The sequence below is a fragment of the Xenopus laevis genome, chromosome 5S (genome assembly GCF_017654675.1).
Source record: "Xenopus laevis strain J_2021 chromosome 5S, Xenopus_laevis_v10.1, whole genome shotgun sequence".
NCBI lineage: Eukaryota > Metazoa > Chordata > Amphibia > Anura > Pipidae > Xenopus > Xenopus laevis.
The window spans coordinates 87,320,683-87,341,390 of NC_054380.1; the positions used below are offsets into that span (position 1 = coordinate 87,320,683).

The following is a 20,708-nucleotide window of genomic DNA, read 5'->3' on the forward strand; positions in this document are numbered from 1 at the left end:
TTTTCTGTTTGTGCAAAATGAATTGCACACATATTACTGAACTACAGCTCCCAAATACCCTGAAAGTCTTTAGCCAGGACTTACAATGCAATCAACTAAGGCTGACTGACAAATATAACGTGCATAGTCTATTTCTAGCCAAGTAGATAAATTTACCTATTCGATTCTAAAAAGTGGCCAAAGAAACTGTACATCAAACAAAAAAGTAATTTTATTTATAATTTTATTAAAACATAAATGAAAACATGAAGCAGGATCATACAACAAATCTAAGACACAATAAATAAAACCAAAGATTTTCTTTAAAGAGTACCACTTCCATTCCTGGCAAAACAATAGAAAACTGCACAAAATGATGGCGACAAAAGGAGTCAGGATGTGAGGAATCCAACAGCAGCTGTAAAATAAAGAAAAATAAATAAATGAACACATTCTTATCTAAATAAATTGAAAAAACTGATGTCATTAAACAATTACTAAAATTAAATAGTTCTGTGAATTAAAGGAGGAGATAAGTCCACATCTGACCCCACTCAGTTTGTACCCCTCCCTGCTTCACCCTGAATCCTTCTCGCTCAAGAAATAGCGACCGGAAAAGCAGAGTGAGTGCTCCCAGCCACCATCTTCTAAATCTCATGAATCGAGTGGATTTTTGGTACATGCGCAGTTGTAGTGAATTTCTGGGTTTGAAAAATACGCATGCGCCGAAAAGAGACGGGATGTGCTGAGGAGGAGAAAGAAGAAAACAAGATGGTGGCTGGAAGCTCCGCTACACTCACACTGCTTTTCCAGTCGCTATTTCTGGAGGGAGAAGGATTCAGAGGTAAGACTGGGGGGGGGGGGGGGGGGGTAGAAAGGGATAAGAAACCATATCCCACTACAGGAGGATGAGGGATTTCTGATATCCAAGACTGGCACAGTGACCTCCCACCTAGGGTTGCCAACTTTTCTAGAAAAAAAAAAATACCGGCCTTCCTATGTTTTTATGGTTTTTCCCTATACTTAACATTGCAATCATGCAACATTTTTACCAGCCAGGCCAGGAAATACAGGCCAGCTGGCAACCCTACTCCCACCCCATCGACTTTCAAATATACAGTGACTCCCCTTCCCCCCCGCTAAAGGGCACAATAACACCCTCAACCCACAGAAGAGGCACAGTGACACCCCTCTCATGCCACTGATTCAGAGGCACAGCCCCCCCCCCCTTTACCCCAAAGAATTTCAGAGGCACAGTGATCCCCAACACCACAGAAAATCAGAGGCACAATGATCTCCCCATCGCCCACAGAAATCGAAACACAGCGATTCCCCCCAAAGCCCACAGAAAATCAGAGGCACAGTGATCCCCTCCCCCATCGCTCCCACAAAAAATTAGAGGCACAGCGATCCCCCCTATAGCCCACAGAAAATCAGAGGCACAGCAATCCCCTCCCCCATCGCCCACAGAAAATCAGAGGCACAGTGATCCCCCCTATAGAAAATCAGAGGCACAGCGATCATTCCCCCCATATAGCCCACAGAAAATCAGAGGCACAGTGCAGTGACCCCCCCCCCATCACCCACAAAAAAATCAGAGGTACAGCGATCACCCCTATAGCCCACAGAAATCGAGGCACAGTGACCCAGTTAACTGCCCTAAAACCTAGGGTAGAGGTTGCAGCCTGTAACAACTTACATCAGAAGTTGGCAGTTCCAGAGATTAAGCTGCACGTCCTTTGAAATGTTCGCTGCCTGCCCGTACAATGCATTAGCGCTTCTGCTTATTTGAATCTACCGCCCAATAATGGATAATGCGCAATGGAGCGGTCACATGGTATGATCACATGACCGTGACGTCAGGTCCTTTCCGAGGATGGGAACTAGCCGCTGCCCACATAATATCGTTCCCGCCTGCTGCTGAGCCAAAGATGTGTTCTGTGTTCCGAGTTGAACTTCCGTTTCCGCAGTGACGCGTATTGTGCGCCGGTCGCAGCAAATTGATTCGGGATCTTGCCTGGACCACGGTACCTGGACTTTACTAAACAACGAATAGGCGGCACCGACATCATGATCACTTCTGCCGGTAAGCGATGACATTTATGTGGGAGAAGAGTGACAGAGAAACAGGCTGAGGCGGGGAGAAAAAGGCTCAGAAAGGGAAGCATTGGATCCGCTGACTCATTGTCCTGTGCTGAGGCCTGAAACTGAGACCAATATAGAGGGACAGGAGCTTTAGAAAACACCCGGTTATAAATGTCATGAGCTACTTAGGACACTACACTTCATTCGGATCTAAGCAGAAAAAGCTGCACTTTCACTAAGCGCTTATGTGTGACATTGTGCCCAGTCATTGGCTGTTGTGTGACATAAGCCCACCTCTGTCTATTGCAATGGAAATGTGCAGTCTGGTGACTACTCCTGTGGATTCACTTTATGAAATTGATGTTTTTGCACCACCAACACAGAAAGTGGAGATTTAATTGGCTGACACCAGACCTTATTGACTGTGTTTAGTCTGATCTGTTGTACAAAACAGTGGCCAGACTTGTCACTTCTTCACATTCACTTTCTGTGGTATCACTGACACACTGAATAGATACAAACCAAATTGAAGGACTTAAGAATTAAGCATTTAATGTTCAGAGCAACTGGTTCTTTGCTGCAGTCACATATTTCTACTACAATACCTCATTATAAAACAGTTGTGTGTCTCCTGGCTATTTTGTAGAAGCCTGTCCTGTAGCCCTCCACATGCTACAATTAAAGTTTCAGCATCCACTGGCATTGGCTGTTCAGGGTTTTTGTGAGTTGTACTGCAGCAGTCCCCAATTGACAAAATAATGGTGACAAACCTGGGGCATGTTTACTAAAATTGGAGATAAATGTCTGAAAAGATTTCAGCAATTAGATTTAAACAGTCACCTATAACCAGGTTCGGACTGGGGGGCCCACCGGGGCTGCAGTCCCCAGGGCCCCCCCACTCCCGGCAGTCCCCAGGGCCCCCTCCTGACCTCCAGACTGCTTCCACGAACGCACCGTGTGCGCTCAAAAGACGCAACGAGTGTCCCTAACTTCCAGTCCCCTGCCCACATCCATGAACATGCCACGTGCATGCGTGCTGAAGACGAGCCTGTGCAGAAGACACGCTACAGCAACAACTTTATCTTTTCTGGGGGGTCTGGGGCAGCGGGTCTGGGCCGGTGGGGTCCCACTGGGTTATTTCCCGGCGTCCCGCCTGCTCAGTCCGACACTGCCTATAACAAAAGCAAAGATCTGATTGGTTGCTATGGGCAACATCTGAAAAAAGCAAAACAGCTACATTCAGTAGTGGAGAGTGAAACAACCACGCATCCAGTTACAATGTAGCAAGCCAACCAGTTCAGGCTGTGGTTGCAACAATGTCATAAAATATAACTTTTAATTTAAATTAGTAAAAAGAGCTTAAGTGACAACACCAACATATACACACACAGCGTGTGAGACTCTAAGCCGCACGGGACCATGTCCCTAAAATCACACACAATTAAAAACAGTTGTGCAGGCTGAAACGATGGTGGATAATGCTATAAACTTGTAATGTATTTTAGTATCCACTATTTTTGCCAGCTCTAAAAGGGATGCAAAGTTCAGTTTCCATCAGTGCCCACCCTTCCCCCAGCACACCTCCTACCTAGCTACGTTGGGAAGAGTGGGAGCTATCCACACCACCTTCCACCTACGCCGCCCTACGCGTTTTGCTGCCAAGCAGCTTTGTCAGGGGCATAAGTCATGCAACATCTCCAGACCTCTCCAGATATTTATCTTTAATGTTAGTAAACATGCCCCAGAGTCTAAAGTTATTAAAGGGATTGTTCACCTTTCAGTTTTTTTTCAGTTTTTTTTTTTAGTATGTTGTAAGATTGCCTACTCCTGGCAACTCTGCCATTTGTTTTCATTATTTATTTAGTATAGTTTTTGAATTATTTGCCATTCTTTTCTTTTCAGCTTTAAAATGTGAGTCACTGTTCCTGGCAGCCAAAAACTGTTCTGAGAGACAATTGAATTCTTTTGTTACTTTTTATTGGGTATCTTTCTATTCAGACCCTCTTTTATTCATATGTATGTCTCTTAGCACTACTGCTAAGTTGCTAGGGTAAACAAGACCCAGCTATTACAATTTACCAAAGACAGAAAAACACTTTTGATGACTATATCTGTAGTCACTAAGAGAACAATGCTACAGCAGTGGTGGATGCATATTTGCCCAACTACTATCACACTTTAAAAAACAAAGAAAAAAAAACAGTTTCCTGCATTCCAAATGGAATGGATAGTGTCTAATGTCTCAGTGCAATTGTTGCTTGTGCTATTTCTTGTTCCTCATTGTACATGAAATAAAAAGCATTAAGAAATGTTAATATACTTGGCCAGACATTGTGCCTGCGGAAGTGCAGTGATTTAAAGGAAAATAAATATTTCTGCTTGATGAGCATGAACATACATGGTATACTCCGTTACCATCAGCTGCAGAATTCTGGTATTGATCCTTATATTTGTGTTAGGTACAAATATATTTGATATTAGTAGTTATTTTGCTAAATCATTGTATTTTGCAATACAGCATTCTTGTTAGCCTGCTTCATGCCTTGTTTGCTATTTTTGCAGCTGGAATCCTTTCCCTTCTGGATGAAGATGAACCGCAGCTAAAGGTACAAAACAGTTTGTGTAGCAAAACTAGTATATATGGGAAAGTTGTGCTCACCAATATTTTTTAAAAACCATTAGGCAGGGGTGCAATGAGGGTGTGACCATATATATATATATATATATATATATATATATATATATATATATATATATATATATATATATATATATATATATATATATATATATAATATACTTAGCCATGTAGATAATTCCCTAGGGGTACATTTTTTGTATCTTATTGGAGAATCTGTTCTGAATTCTCTGAGGACACCACAGTCTGCACTGGATATACAATCATGGTGAATACACCTCCATAAAAGGCTCTCTGAGTATTCATAAGAATACAAAAACATGGTAAAATTCTTTTCTATTTACATATTCTGACATACGAGCTACAGAGCACTGTTCTTTGTATAAAAAATGTTATTTGCCAATTTTTATTTGCTGAAACAAATGCTGGCTAAAAAGCCCGATGTTGTAGCCTGTATTGTAAGTGTCTGCCATGACTTTAAAAGTGCTCAGACAGAAATTAAGTTTGATAAAACGATTAAAGGTACAGTATATAACCAGTTCAACATGGTGCTGTGCATACTTCTGGCCTATTGTTTTAATATTTAACTTAACAGAGCAAACAGGGAAACAAGCTACTCAGTGAATGTGTAGCAAGTCCTATTCATTGAACTCATGTTGAAAAGTTGGTACACTGACCCTTTAATGTGCAACACTAATTAGAACTACTGTGTGGATTAAGTTGTTTAGATAAGATTCCCAATTAAATAGATTGTTAGATAACGATTATCCTCCATAAGAATTAAAACACACATGTTTATGTAAAGTAATAGGAATAATGCAGAGTTTGTCGTACTAAACTCCATGATCAGATTATGCACAGGGATTTAAGATCTGTATAGTGTCACAATATAGGCTTTTTATATGAGTGAAGTTACAGATGTTATATGAAAAATGAAATTAATTGTTTGCATTCATTTGAGATATATCTAAATATTGAGCATATTCTTTCATGTCTTACAGGAATTCGCATTGCACAAATTAAATGCTGTGGTTAATGATTTCTGGGCAGAGATCTCTGAGTCTGTGGATAAGATGTAAGTTTGCCTCAAGTCACGTTGCTAAATGTCAGTTTGGAAGGAAATACATATTTTTTTCTTTTGTTCTATGAGAAGAGTGTGGTGTAGGAAACCTTTCATTGGCAGTAGGATATATATATATATATATATATATATATATATATATATATATATATATATATATATATATATATATCTATATATCTATATCACAGTCATATGAGAATGTTTGGGAACCCCTCTCAATTCTTTGGAGTTTTGTTTATCATTGGCTGAGCTTTCAAAGTAGTAACTTCCATTTAATATATAACATGCCTTATGGAAACCGTAGTATTTTAGCAGTGACATAAAGTGTATTGGATTAACAGAAAATATGCAATATGCATCATAACAAAATTAGACAGGTGCATACATTTGGCCACCCCAACAGGGATATTACATCAATACTTAGTTGACGCTCTTTTTGCAAGTGTAACAGCCTCTAGACGCCTCCTATAGCCTTTGATGAGTGTCTGGATTCTGGGTGCCGGTATTTTTGACCATTCACCATACAGCATCTTTACAGTTCGATTAAATTCTATTGCTGCTGAGCATGGACAGCCTGCTTCAAATCATCTCATAGATTTTTGATGATATTCAAGTCGGAGGACTGTGACGGCCATTCCAGAGTATTGTACTTCTCCCTCTGCATAAATGCCTTTGTAGATTGCCTTTGTAGATTTCGAAGTGTGTTTAGTAGTGATGTTTGGGTTAATTGATTTATAGTTTGACAATATAGTTCATGTGGAAATGATCATTCTTCAGTATGTATCTCTCTAATGAGAGAGATCACCACTTAGACCCTGTTGTTATTGCACTAGCACTGCTCTGATCATGCAGAAAGCAGGCTGACCCAATCATCTTTTCATATTACAAGACGAGAGGGGCCAGAAATGCATCAGATTAATGTCACTAAAACATTTCACCTATCTGTGTGGTCAATTGTAAAAGTTTCCAGCACGTTTTTCAGGTTCATTCAGCCTATGTATTTCCAGCTGTATTCCTTTGATTTTTTTACCAATCTAAAGGAGCACTGAACTTTTTTCAATTTGAAACTCCTACTTTAAACATAAGGGTATCAACATTTAGAGGCACATTTATTAAGGGTCGAATTTCAAATTCATGTGAGTTTTTTTTTAAATTTTTTTTAAACTTGCATGGATTCCATTTTACTCGAAATTTGAATATTCGATTATTTATTAAAAAAAATTGAATATGTAAAACCAACTCTAAAACTCGATTCGAGTCTTTCTCCAAAAAAAACTTGGATGTCAGGAAGGCTACAAACATTACCAAATTGGTCACTGGACCTCTTCCATTGACTTATACAGTAATTCGGCAGGTTTTAGGTAACGAATATTCAAATTTGAGTTCTTAAAGGGTCAGAGTTTGATAAAACTCGAATCTAGTTTGAATAATTCCCTAGTCGAATTTGACAGTTTTGCCCATCGAATTAGAATTTTCAATTTGACTCTTAATAAATCTGCCCCTTAAACTGTTAGTATGTGGTTATTGGTCGTTTGCATCACATCTTTTATATTTATATTACTTTTTCTTTTTTTTTTTTTTCAAACATGTTTTTATTTATTTACAACATATAGAAACTGTTGTTAGTTTGCAGAAATGTGAATAGTTATAGCAAGCATGGTGTAAGTTCAACAGTTTCCAATAATGAGTTTACAATAACATATAAGTACAATACAAAACATACAGCTCAAAACATAGTAAATAGTATTATGTAGGACTCAATGGGTAGATTGCCAGCAGTTTATATTACTTTTTAATGTTTCCATCCATTTAATGTTTCTTAAAAACCCTATTATTACCTGTCAGTAGAAAACATACATCTTTCTATACTATTATGAATCCAGTTTTGGAGCAGGGAAATTATGTGGGGTTTTCTGTTTTCTCCAGTGAAGTGCTGTATGAAGATGAAAATTTCAGAAGCAGACAGTTTGCTGCTCTTGTGGCATCTAAAGTTTTTTACCATCTTGGGGCGTTTGAAGAGTCCCTGAACTATGCTCTTGGTGCTGGGGATTTATTCAATGTAAATGACAACTCAGAATATGTTGAAACAATTATAGGTAAGTAGAATTGTCTGGCTGAGCCAGGAAAAATATCGGTTGACCCTTTCCAAAAATATTTGTACTGGAACATTTTAATATTTGTTCTTTGTGTAGAACCTTGCAAATACATGAATTGGGATGTATATTTTTGCTAATCTTCCAAGCACTTTCTTCAGTTCAGTTGTTCTGATTGTTCACCAGAAATATACTTTTTTTTCTATTTTAATGTCCCTGGTGTTCCACAGATCAGTGATCCAGGTGCAAATTCTGAACTGTTACAATTCTCTACATTTAGTTAATACATTTCTCAGCAGCATCTCTGGAATTTTAACAAGTATTGTAACAATACAATACAGCTGCCTTTAATGAAACACAGACATTCTGCTCAGCAGGACCAATGATCAGAATTGTATCAATTAAATGTATCGGTTTAGAGCAGTTTACTGAGTCTGTGACCCCCCCCAAGCTGCATTAGAAGTAGTGATATGTGGGTCGGGAGGGTTTGGGCCGACCTCGCACCCCCCTTTCCGGGGCTGGTGTAGGTTGAGCTCTTCTGACCCGGGTCCTTACAAATGCCGGTTTCTGACTTCCGGGTTGATTTTTTTATAGACGTGCACCTGCTCGCCCCGCCCCTTTTGTGATATCATCGTGGGGTGGGTCAGCGCTGGTCTATAAAAGGAACCCAGAAGTCGGGCAAAACCTAACCCGCACATCACTAATGAGAAGGTAAAAAATGAAACCAATATTAGAAAAAATCACAAATAGAAAATAGAAAGTAATTGAAAGAAGTCTGAAATCTGAAATCAACTGAAATGGAAAGTGTTTGAAGGTGAACAACCCCTTTTACATAAGCTCAGTCAACCTCAAACTTATGATAAAACAGTGTATAAGCCCATCTGTGATGGGGTCAGAAACCTTTACATTTAAAAATACACTCAAAGACAGTAATAGTTTTGGAAAGTTGTTTTCTTCATTATGCAAAACTTATGGTGGCAATGCTTTTTAACGGAAACAAGATTTAGGACTTTTGGTTTGCTTTTTTTGTTGTATTAAGTGCCGTACTATTTATCCTCGTTTTCAATAAATTAGATATTATTGCAATGTTAAATGTCAGTTAACAAACACATGACTTTTCCTTGCAGCTAAATGCATTGACCACTACACCAAACAATGTGTGGAGAATGCAGAACTGCCTGATGGTGAGAAGAAGCCAATAGATGGTCGGCTGGAAGGGATTGTCAACAAGATGTTCCAGCGCTGCCTGGATGATCACAAGTTTAAGCAAGCCATTGGAATTGCGCTGGAGACACGCAGGCTAGATGTATTCCAGAAGACCATTTTACAATCCGTAAGCTCTAGGACAACATTTAAGGCTTTACTTTTCTGAAATATTTTCTGAGTTCTGTGTGTGCATTGCTGTCTACTTCCTGTTTCAGAATGATGTCCCTGGAATGCTGGCATACAGCCTCAAAGTATGCATGTCCCTCATGCAGAACAAGCAGTTCAGAAATCAAGTACTTAGAGTTCTGGTCAAAATCTACATGAACCTGGAGAAGCCAGACTTCATTAATGTGTGCCAGGTAAAACTACTGAAGCTTTTTAAAATATATACTATTACTTTGTTCTCATGCAAGAGCTCATTTAACACATATTTACTGTTTTTCCTACACTCCTAAAAAAGAGAGAAGCCAGTAATATAGCTGTGAATGCTTGGCTATACATTCCATATTCCATGGGCTATATCTAATACAATAATACATTCTTTATTATTCTTATTGCTTCCGGTAGTGCCTTATTTTCCTGGATGACCCACAAGCAGTAAGTGATATACTGGAAAAGCTGGTGAGAGAAGACAATCTTCTCATGGCATATCAGATATGTTTCGACTTATATGAGAGTGCCAGTCAGCAGTTCCTTTCTTCAGTTATACAGAATCTGCGTACAGTTGGAGCCCCCATTCCTTCGGTGCCAGGCTCGACCAATACTGGCACTGTTCCAGGGGCTTCGGCAGACAGGTATGTAAGAAAGCACTATACATAAGAGTAAAAGATGTTTGATGCTCAGTCTAAAGTTTAGGAACTCTAGATCAGGATAAATACAACTGGCATCTATTGAATGCAGAGATGGGTAACCTGAGAACCATGATATTGATTATCTCTAGTCATGAGTACTCTGAAATAGCTTACTGTCTCTTTGTTAACTCCTCTGACAAACAAGTTTACTTCTACACACTTGTACTACCAATTCTGTAGACAAATAAGAATGACCAAGTGAAAATAAATGATGTAAAGGGAAGTTGGCAGTGGTTATAGATAAATGAGCTAATGAACCCTTAATGTTTTACCATTGCAAATGAAAGAATTTGCTTTACTTTAAGGTGTGCATACATTAACAATTATCTATAACGTTACATATACCAGTGTATCTTTGTGTGTTATCTTTGAGTGTATGTTTTGAAAGTGTGGTAGATATTTTCAAAGGAGAGGAAAATCATATTCTTGAAAACCATGTCAGTATTACAGTAACTGCCTGTCTTTAGTTTGGGAGAATGCCACTGCAAACTTCAGCCTCCAAATGAAAAAAAGTTTGATAATATAGGTTTTTAAAGGAATTGTTCAGTGTAAAATTAAAAACTGGGTAAATAGATAGTCTGTGCAAAATAAAAAATGTTTCTAATATAGTTAGTTAGCCAGAGTTATAGAGCTCAAAAGCAGGAAGTTGGATTCTGGCTGTTTTATTAGACATCTGTTCACTTCAGCCTTTATACATTACATTTTTAGCTAACTAACTATATTGGAAACATTTTTTATTTTGCACAGCCTATCTATTTACACAGTTTTTATTTTTATACTGAACTATTCCTTTAAGAGGGAGTAGATAATTTAAGACACTAACCCATACTCTTTTAGCACTTTGTGTGCCAATTGCCTTTAACATCTGTAGTAACTAATCAACATTTGTAAATATTATTGCTACTATTAGAATGTCATGTTTTTTTCAACCAATTTTGCAGTGAAACCATGGAATCAGAGGATCAGGCTAGCATCACAGTAGGAAGCAATGCGACAGAATCAGTGAGTTTTTGGGTCAAGATGTAGCAAAGAACTCAATGACTAATGCATATTATCATTCCTTTATATAGTTACAACATATGCTGCAGGGTTATACAGAAGTTATAAATGATTACAGGGGTGCCTGTCCCAGTGGATCTTGCAGTCTAACAGGGCAATGTAATAAAAAGTTTCGTGTTAGCCCACAGCTAGTATACCTATCAACAAATCTGTTTTCAACAGCTGGTCAGTGAATGCTACTTTTTGATTTGTTGCTATGGGTTATTAGACAAGTAAAAAAGCTTAAAGCCATTTATTAGCTAATCCCAATAGTTACCTGCAACACAAAGAGTAGTCAATTTTATTAAGAGCAAATTGATATTGTGGTGTTACTACAACAAATATAGTTCATTCTGTCTAACCAGTTGGTTTTATTTATGATAACAATACATGGCTGGTAGGACATACTTGTTAGAATTGTAAAATGTCTTTATTTATCCAGATGTTTAAATGTAGTGTAAATAAATTCACATAGTCAGTACTGAATAATGGAATCCTTGATTTAAGCTCTTAAAATAAACTATATTCAGAAGAAAATGTGAGTCCTTGAGTGGAGCTAATATTAAATCCCTATGTATATAGTGCTCTGTTTGGTACTTCTGCTACTTGTAGAAGAAATAGATGCATATACCATAATATATCAAAATACTACTCACACAATTCAACAGTGCACAATCATTGTGACGCTTTATTTGAAAGTGGTGTTATATCAGTCAGCGAAGGTGACTTCTGCTGTGTGGGAAATGCTTTAACTCTCTCAGTGTACACCCCCACCACAGGTGTAATAACACAAGTAGGTTGATTAAGGAAGCCACTAAGAGTGAGCCACAATGCAGTGTTAGCTTTTAAAGTACTTTATTACCCAAGTTATATATTGCAGTGTATAGAGCATGAATATTTGTCTGTTTGATTTCTGTAAAATTTCCAGAACCCGGAACCAAAAGATCAGATCTCCAAGATGGTAAAGATCCTCAGTGGTGAGATGGCCATAGAACTTCACTTGCAATTTTTGATACGGAACAATAATACAGATCTAATGATCTTAAAAAACACTAAGGTAAGGTGATAAACCACATCCTTGTCCTCTTAAACCCAAAGAACAACCATATACTGCTATTTGTTAAGGTTTTGTTGTAATTTATGGTTCCATATCACTTTTATTACTTTAGGATGCAGTACGAAATTCTGTGTGTCACACAGCCACTGTTATAGCAAATTCATTCATGCACTGTGGCACTACCAGTGATCAGTTCCTCAGGTATGACTAGTAGGACTTGCATATATCATATGCTTCCATGATAGTTGCTCTTGACTTTAAGTAATTATCTTTTTATTCTATTCTCAGAGATAATTTGGAGTGGTTAGCCAGAGCCACAAACTGGGCAAAGTTCACAGCAACAGCCAGTTTAGGTGTTATTCATAAGGTGAGTGATGGATAAACTGTATTATCAATAGGTATAAATTGTATATATCCCTCAAAGAATATTAAATATTATGATTACTCCTTGAGTGATTGGCATGGATCTAAATTTGTAGCCTAGTGGTGCACCCAGACATCTGTGAATAAAAAGCTTAGTTGGCTGAATTATTTGCTTTAATATTAAAGGGAAGAGTCTCCAATTAAAAATCTTTAAGAAAATGTTTGAGCAGTTAATATTTGCTAAATTAATTTTCTTTTTCATTATACAACACTGAAATACATTCATATTTGATTTTTAAAGATCTCAAACCTCCCTCTATAGCTGTAAGGCTGTCCAAACAGGATGTAATACAAAACACAAACTGTAGAAAATATGAAGGTGTGGGACGCATCCAAGGCAGCAACTGGACTGCAATAGTTTCTTTTTTTGACACTTGACAAAGGGCGCCGCCCGAAACATGTTGTGTATCTCTACCCCCAATAAAGAAACTATTGCAGTCCAGTTGCTGCCTTGGATGTGTCCCACACCTTCATATTTTCTACAGTTTGACTAAACTGGGATATCAAGCACAGGATACCCCGTGGGAAAATCCGACTAAGCGACTAGGTGAGCTCCACGTGTATTCTCATTTGCATGTAATACAAAACACAAGATAGGCCGTACTACATATATAGTTCCCGGCATGGGTTGGGTTAATGCTATAGAACACTACATTAGTATTGTACTTAGACAATGCATCTGAGGTGTATTAAATATAATGCAGTGATGCTTGCAGCCCTGTAGGTGCAAGGGAACCTTGTACTTTACATGTGACTTTACCCACCATTTAAGTCAAGGGTTCCTTTATGACTGTGTGCCCACACACTTTCCTTTGTACAAGCTGAAAAACATGAAATGAAGGAGATGTAAGAAAGTGGCAACATAGCACTCATTGACTTGAAAACAATGTCAAAAAGTTTGGTAACTTCTCTTTGCTCATTAGTTCCCACATCGAGATCATTTTAGTCTTATCTCACTTCTTAGTTTTGAATGCATTTAGTATTTGCTTAGTCAGTCCCACTATAATTACCCATTGACCTAATGTGGATTATGATGACTTTGAAATGAAGCCAGCAGGGAGGGGGGTAAACAAGGTGACTGCATCAATTTACCTATCTGTAAGAAATAGACTGTACATGTACTTAGCTTGGCCTTTTCTGATATTTTACATGTCATTTGTTTCTTAGGGTCATGAAAAAGAGGCTCTTCAGTTAATGGCAACTTATTTGCCTAAAGACACTTCACCGGGATCTGCATACCAGGAGGGAGGAGGACTCTATGCTCTTGGACTCATTCATGCCAACCATGGAGGTGACATCATAGACTACCTTCTGAACCAGCTAAAGAATGCCAGCAATGACGTGAGGATTTTATTAACAATTTAACTTTTTTTTCAGTACTGCCAAGCATTTTTAAATATTGGGTTAGCCCTTTAAATCTCATATAATTTTTGCTTCATGCAGCATATTTAACTAGATATAGGTTTAATATGCATTTATAGATCAGCTATGATCTCGCACAAAGATGCAGAATCTGGCTCTGATGTCATCCAGCTATTCTTTTTATTTTCCTATCTGCCTAAATAGCATAGGTTTTTTGTTTTATTTTGTGACACCTTTCATAATAATAATAAAGAGAAAGGCATTTCAGTTATGACAGCGGGCACACATCCCTGGCAGAATTTCATATCTTTCCATTCTACATGTTACCATGTACGCTTTATTAAGGTTTAATGTTAATATACTATTTAACTGTCATACATACCACTCCTAATACATGTATAATCTCTGCAGTCTGGTTTTCTTTCTAAACTATCTCAAACTCACAGCTTCCTCTGGGTGAATGTTTTAGATTTTTCAACACTTTGTTAATATTAATAACTAGAAGTTTTTTTCCCCTTTTTTTTATTTTATTGCTTATGTGAACGGACATTCAATAAGCAATTTACCAAGAATGTTACAATTATGGACTTATGAAAATTACTTTTTACTTTCAAAGAAACAGTTTTTTTTTTAGTTTATTATCCTTTTTATAATAAAGATTGTATTATTGCATAAAAAAATGCAATTATTTAATGTTGAACTTTAACTGACTTTACTACAGTTTTCAGTACTTGGGACATATTCCTTACTGCCCTGCATGTTTAGTGACTAAAATCTAAATCTAAAATCTTGCTGTCCTAATATCATAGCATTAAGGGTTGGGGCAGATGGGCAGATTCGGGGAGATTTAGTCGCCTGGCGACTGATTGCCTCTTCTGTGGGGCAACAATCTCCACGAACTGCCTTCCGTCTGCTTGAATGATGAAAAGGAAGAAAAGGGGATAAAAAGAAAAAAATTAAGAAATAAATGTATGGAAAAACAGAGAAAAGGAGAGTGAAATAACACCTTGTGCTCTCTAAGTGCAGACACATTAGCCACCTCAGTCTGTCGTCTTGTTAGGAACAGGCTTTCTATGCCAGGTTGTAACAATGTGGTGACCTATTGAGTAGGGAGGATTGTGGACTCTGCCCATTGCCCAGTTAGTAATAATAATAAGTCTGTTTAATATCCAGGTGTCCCATATTCCAATGTATAAGCTCCATCTGGTTATCCAACTGGTATTGTAGTTCTTTTCTGTGTATTTTCTTTAATTTTACAAATCAAAAGTGTTTGAGTATTTCATGAGTGGCCCCAGACAATTTTTCTTTTTCCAATGTGGCCCAGAGAAGCCAAAAGGTTGGACAACCCGTGGTCTAAAGACAGTCACACACCTTGCAATTTGAAGTGTTTAATGCTACAATGTTTCATAGCTCCGTAGGCAAGGGAAAATCACTCAAAATTGTCCATCTTTCACTTTTGTAGTCTAAATTGCTTGAAAGCTACTGGTTTCATACTTCTCTGCACCAGGTGATTTTAAAAATAGTGGAGAGGGAGAGAATAGCATGAGAAATGGGGAGACAATATAAACACATCTGTTTATAGAATCACATTACCATTTTATATCCTCCTATTAATTATTCCTCATATTGATAGGGATGATGATGCAAATGATACTGATTGAATGTATACCAACAGCCTTAATCCTATGATTGGAAAGGTATGGGATACATGGGATACATTTTTTTTCGATTGGTAAAAAAGGCTCTATCATTTTTGGAAACATATTTTGTCACTTCCCCCACAATGCTTTTACAACTGACTAAATAGACATTTTTACTGTGCTTTTTCATTTAGATAATTGTGCGCCTTCGTATTTTTTCCCTTGTTTTTTTAGATTGTGCGGCATGGTGGCTGCTTGGGGCTTGGATTGGCATCCCTGGGGACTGCTCGACAAGATGTTTACGACCTTCTGAAAACTAACTTGTATCAGGATGATGCCGTTACTGGTGAGGATAATATAAATTTACATATAAAGTGACATAGTACAGCACTCAGCGTGAATACTTGTGAAAAAATAAAAAAAAATCTGACGTTTCGAACACCAACTGTGCTCTTTCTCAAGGATAACAAATCAGAAACCAATATATAATTATTTTTAATTTCATTATTGTTTGAAATATCCAGTTGGCGCTGTATGAGAAATTATGCCAAACGTGCTGAAAGAGTGGTGAAGTAGCTAGATTTAAATATAATATAGGATCTGTAAAACAGATTGGGGGAAATATGCTTTTCACAGCACTAGAAATTAGGGATGCACCGAATCCACTATTTTGGATTTGGCCGAACCCCCGAATCCTTTGTGAAAGATGCGTCCAAATACTGAACCGAACCCTAATTTGCATATGCATATGCAAATTAGGGGTGAAAAGGGGGAAACATTTTTTTTTCTTCCTTGTTTTGTGATAAAAAGTCATGCAATTTCCCTCCCTTCTCCTAATTTGCATATGCAAATTAGGATTCGGATTCGATTCGGCCAAATCCGAATCCTGCTGAAAAAGGTTGAATCCTGGCCGAATCCCGAACCGAATCCTGGATTCGGTGCATCCCTACTAGAAATGCAATTCATAGCAGCTACCTGTTTCTAATTTGTGAGCTAGCAGATGTGGATTTGACCATTGTTAAGATAATTACTATAATTCTGCTTAGAATATAGTGATGTCTCGAGTTCCGTCCCTCGATATCGGCCATCAAGTAGTGATTCACTATACCTACCCTATCTTAAAGGAACAGTTCAGTGTGAAAATAAAAATTGGGTAAATAGGCTGTGCAAAATAAAAAATGTTTCTAATATAGTTAATTAAGTTAGCAAAAATGTAATGTATAAAAGCTGGAGTAACTGAATGTGTAACATAATAGCCAGAACACTACTTCCTGCTTTTCAGCTCTATGACTGAGCTAGTCAGCGACTTGAAGGGGAGCCACATGGTACATTTCTGTTCATTGAGTTTGCAATTTATCCTCAGCATTCAGCTCAGATTCAAAAGCAACAGATATGACCCATGTGGCCTCCCTCAAGTCTCTGATTGGTTACTGCCTGGTAACCAGGGTAACCAGTCAGTGTAAACCAAGAGAGCTGCAAAGCAGGAAGTAGTGTTCTGGCTATTATGTTACACATCCAGTCACTCCAGCTTTTATACATTACATTTTTGCTAACTTAACTAACTATATTAGAAACATTTTTTATTTTGCACAGCCTATCTATTTACCAAGTTTTTATTTTTACACTGAACAGGCACTTGCTGGGGAAAAAAACATTTTCCCAAGCCAAAGGTGCGGGCTAATAGAGCCTGCACTCCGGTTGGGGGAAACACTAGTTTTTGTTCTTTAATTGCCCCCTGCCAGCAATAGGCCACATACTTATGGGAGGAAAATGACTGGATGAACCTACTTTTGCCTGCCACTTGGGTGGCCAAATCTAGCATACATTGAGTTTTATTGATCTGCTATATTCTTAAGAAAATTCAATTACTTTTTGCAGTGAATGGCAACATTTTTTATCTTATGCCAGTATCAAAAGTTGAATTTTAACTTGCTTTGTAGATAATTTAAGTGTTTATCTTCTTTTGTCAAATTCCTGCCAATTAAATAATTCATTGCCTTGCCAGAATACTGCAGCTTATGCTTATGTTCCAGAAAGCAATGCTTGCACAGAAATGTAGTGCTCTTCAAGGGTACTATTGTGTTAGAGTAGGGCATCCTGGTGTTCAAGCCAGAAGTCTTGTATGGGTCTTGTGCCAGAAGAGGTTCCTGACTCTGTAATTTATCTTTCCCCTGCTACACCAAAACTGTCAGCTCAAGATGTTCTTATCTGGGTGGAGTACACTTTAGGAAATAAAGTGGCAAAGGAGACTGAGCAGAGATCAGGACTGACAGGGGGCAGGAAATGATCCAAAAAAAAGAGCATTGTTTAAAACTTTGAAAGATAAGGTGAACTAAAAAGCGACAATATGACAGGTAGGGTCAAATAAAAAAAATGTACTAGAGAGGCAATTTTATATTTAGGAAGTAAAAAAAGATAGAGACAAGCCTAAATTGTGGATGGAGTATGGTAGCTAAGAGCTTATAACCTCTTGTGCAGTGCCAACATTCTCTGTGAAGGTGCCCACACATTTTGATGCTAGCACATTAACACATTTGTGGTGTTCACAAAAAAATATAGATAATGTTATTTAACATATTTTGGAAAGTTGCTTAGGATTAAAATTTCTTTCATGATGCAAAACAACAATTTTTGGGTCGATATCCCCTATAAGAGACTTATTTTTAATCCATGTTTTGCTTCTGCGTATTAATTCAGCTTTTCTAATGGCTCAGATCGGAGAAATTTGATATAGAAATTAGTAACACAGAGCTGATGACTAACTTATTTTTATAGGGGCTAATAATTTATTTCCCATGGTGGAATATGTTGTCTCCTTACATCCCCAACCACTATAACCTCTTTATGTTTTACTGTATTTTGCTATGTTCCAATTATGAATGCTAAGCAAGTTTAACTATTCATTGTCTGACAGGAGAGGCAGCAGGTCTAGCTCTTGGGTTAGTGATGCTGGGCTCCAAAAATGCTCAGGCGATTGAGGATATGGTGGGATATGCCCAAGAGACACAGCATGAGAAAATTTTGAGGGGACTGGCTGTGGGAATCGCTATGGTTATGTACGGTCGAATGGAAGAAGCAGATGCGCTGATAGAGAGCCTCTGCAGAGACAAGGTGAGAGTAGTATATATGATCATTTTTTTAACAATGTTTGCCAACTTTTGTACTCATACCAGGAATATAATTCAGATGAGATGAAACAAAAAAAGACAAATAAGTGCCCTGTGGTTATCCTTGATTCTACCCTCTCGTTTACACTTCATGTCAACTGTATGTCACTTTTATTTGGTGAATATTTAAAAATATCACCCCTCACCATATATGCCACTAAGTGTTATGTCCTCTATCATGTCATATATTGACACCTCCATCTGTACAGTTTATAATAAATACCATTGCCAAGCTGATAAATCTTACCAATTGTGCTTCCTATGCCATCTCACTCTGCCAGTCCCTACACTGGTTTCAGCTACCATTTAAACTGCTGACACTAATGTAAAAGGCAGTTTACGACAAGTGCATGGCACCCTTTATTCTTACCATGTAACTTATTTCCAGCTGCTCACCAAACCACCAAATTATTAAAACAAATGTAAAAGTAACTGTAAACCACTAATACCATTATGAAGATGTTAAATAAATGAATTTGCATAAACAATCATAGATCAGCTATCTGCTTGGCACTATCCTCAGTTAAATCGGATATTCCCCTGGCTAGACACTTTCTAACGTGGAGGCATCCTTTGTTGACTTAACATGCAATTTTGATTGATCATTTTCCAACTCTGTCTAGAGGTGGAGATAGAGACAAAATTTTATTACAATGAGAGGCTTAATGGATAAGGACCCTTGACACCATTGCTCCTAGAAGGCTTAAAGGGGTTGTTCACCTTTTAGATTAACTTGTAATATGATATAGAGAGTACTATTCTGAGTTAATTTGCAATTGAATTTCATTTTTTATTATTTGTGTTTTTTTGAGTTATTTAGCTTTTTATTCAGCAGCTCTCCAGTTTGCAGTTTCGGCAATCTGGTTGTTAGGGTCCAAAGTACCCGAGCAACCATGCATTAATTTGAATAAGAGACTGAAATATGAATAGGAGTGGGTCTGAATAGAAAGCTGCAAAGTGTTAGCACAAAAAGGCAAATAATTCAAAAACTATAAAAATAAATAAATAATGAAGACCAATTGAAAAGTTGCTTGGAATTAGACATTCTATAACATACTAAAAGTTAACTTAAAGTTGAACCACCCCTTTAATGAAATGTATACTCTGTCATGCTATTTATGAAATTATTGGTTTTGATAAATTATGATATCTACTGTGTACTGTGATTATATTTATTATATTCTGGTTCCTCTGATGAATGAAGGTATCTATTTTTAGATGTTTTAGCTTAAGTAATTAAAGTATTTGTTGCACACAACAGGGAATATATGTTGTTTTATTAATTGATCCACTATGAATTTCAATGTTGCACGTTAAATGTTGATGATTTTAGTTATATGCATGTTGAGTTAGAATTAGTTTGAATGCCACTTGTACACGGATCTACTCACATAGTAATCGTATATAAGTAAGGTTTTTTTTTTTTACCCTTGACTATATTGACAATGATGTGTTCTATGTTTATAATATTGATAAGTCATATGGTTTTTCAAATATAAACCATTGGTGTTTATGGCAATTTTATCAATCTTTGTCCGTTTTTTTGAGACACTATGGACATATCCATTGCCAATGGGAGGATTTTTGCTTTTACTTAGGTTTGCTGGATTATAGATATATATATATATATATATCTATATATATCTATATATATCTCTATATATATATATATATATATATATCTATATATCTATATATCTATATATCTATATCTATATCTATATCTATATCTATATCTATATCTATATCTATATCTATATCTATATCTATATCTATATCTATATCTATATCTATATCTATATCTATATCTATATCTATATCTATATCTATATCTATATCTATATCTATATCTATATCTATATCTATATCTATATCTATATCTATAACAGTCCATGGGTGGTTAGCAGCGCACACTGGAGTTTTTAAAAAAAATTAATTTATTTATTTAAATTTTAAAAAAGAGCATAATACATGCATCGACGTTTCGGTCCTGGTCTTGGACCGTTATCAAGATACAACATGTGATTAAAACAAAAACTTTATACTCTTCTATGAGCCTAAACAGGAAATGAGGTCAATGAAAAA

The 20,708-nt window shown here is 37.1% G+C and overlaps 1 protein-coding gene and 1 long non-coding RNA gene across 2 annotated transcripts in view; one reads left to right on the top strand and one right to left on the bottom strand.

The window, feature by feature from the left end:
• Positions 1-206: 206 nt before the first annotated feature.
• On the bottom strand, positions 207-1,818 carry LOC121394264. The gene is made up of 2 exons (XR_005961599.1): positions 1,679-1,818; positions 207-397 (listed from the first exon to the last, which is right to left on the bottom strand). It is a non-coding gene; the product is annotated as an uncharacterized LOC121394264 (long non-coding RNA).
• A 135-nt stretch (positions 1,819-1,953) lies between these two features.
• Positions 1,954-20,708, top strand: part of psmd1.S (proteasome 26S subunit, non-ATPase 1 S homeolog) — a 73,321-nt gene continuing 54,566 nt past the window's right edge. The window contains 14 exon segments of the mRNA NM_001096178.1: positions 1,954-2,065; positions 4,627-4,670; positions 5,704-5,777; positions 7,713-7,882; positions 9,007-9,212; positions 9,301-9,444; positions 9,653-9,879; positions 10,878-10,938; positions 11,903-12,031; positions 12,144-12,232; positions 12,320-12,398; positions 13,622-13,795; positions 15,691-15,802; positions 18,371-18,567. Of these exon segments, the coding sequence (NP_001089647.1) occupies positions 2,050-2,065; positions 4,627-4,670; positions 5,704-5,777; positions 7,713-7,882; positions 9,007-9,212; positions 9,301-9,444; positions 9,653-9,879; positions 10,878-10,938; positions 11,903-12,031; positions 12,144-12,232; positions 12,320-12,398; positions 13,622-13,795; positions 15,691-15,802; positions 18,371-18,567 (1,722 nt within the window). The 5' untranslated portion in view covers positions 1,954-2,049.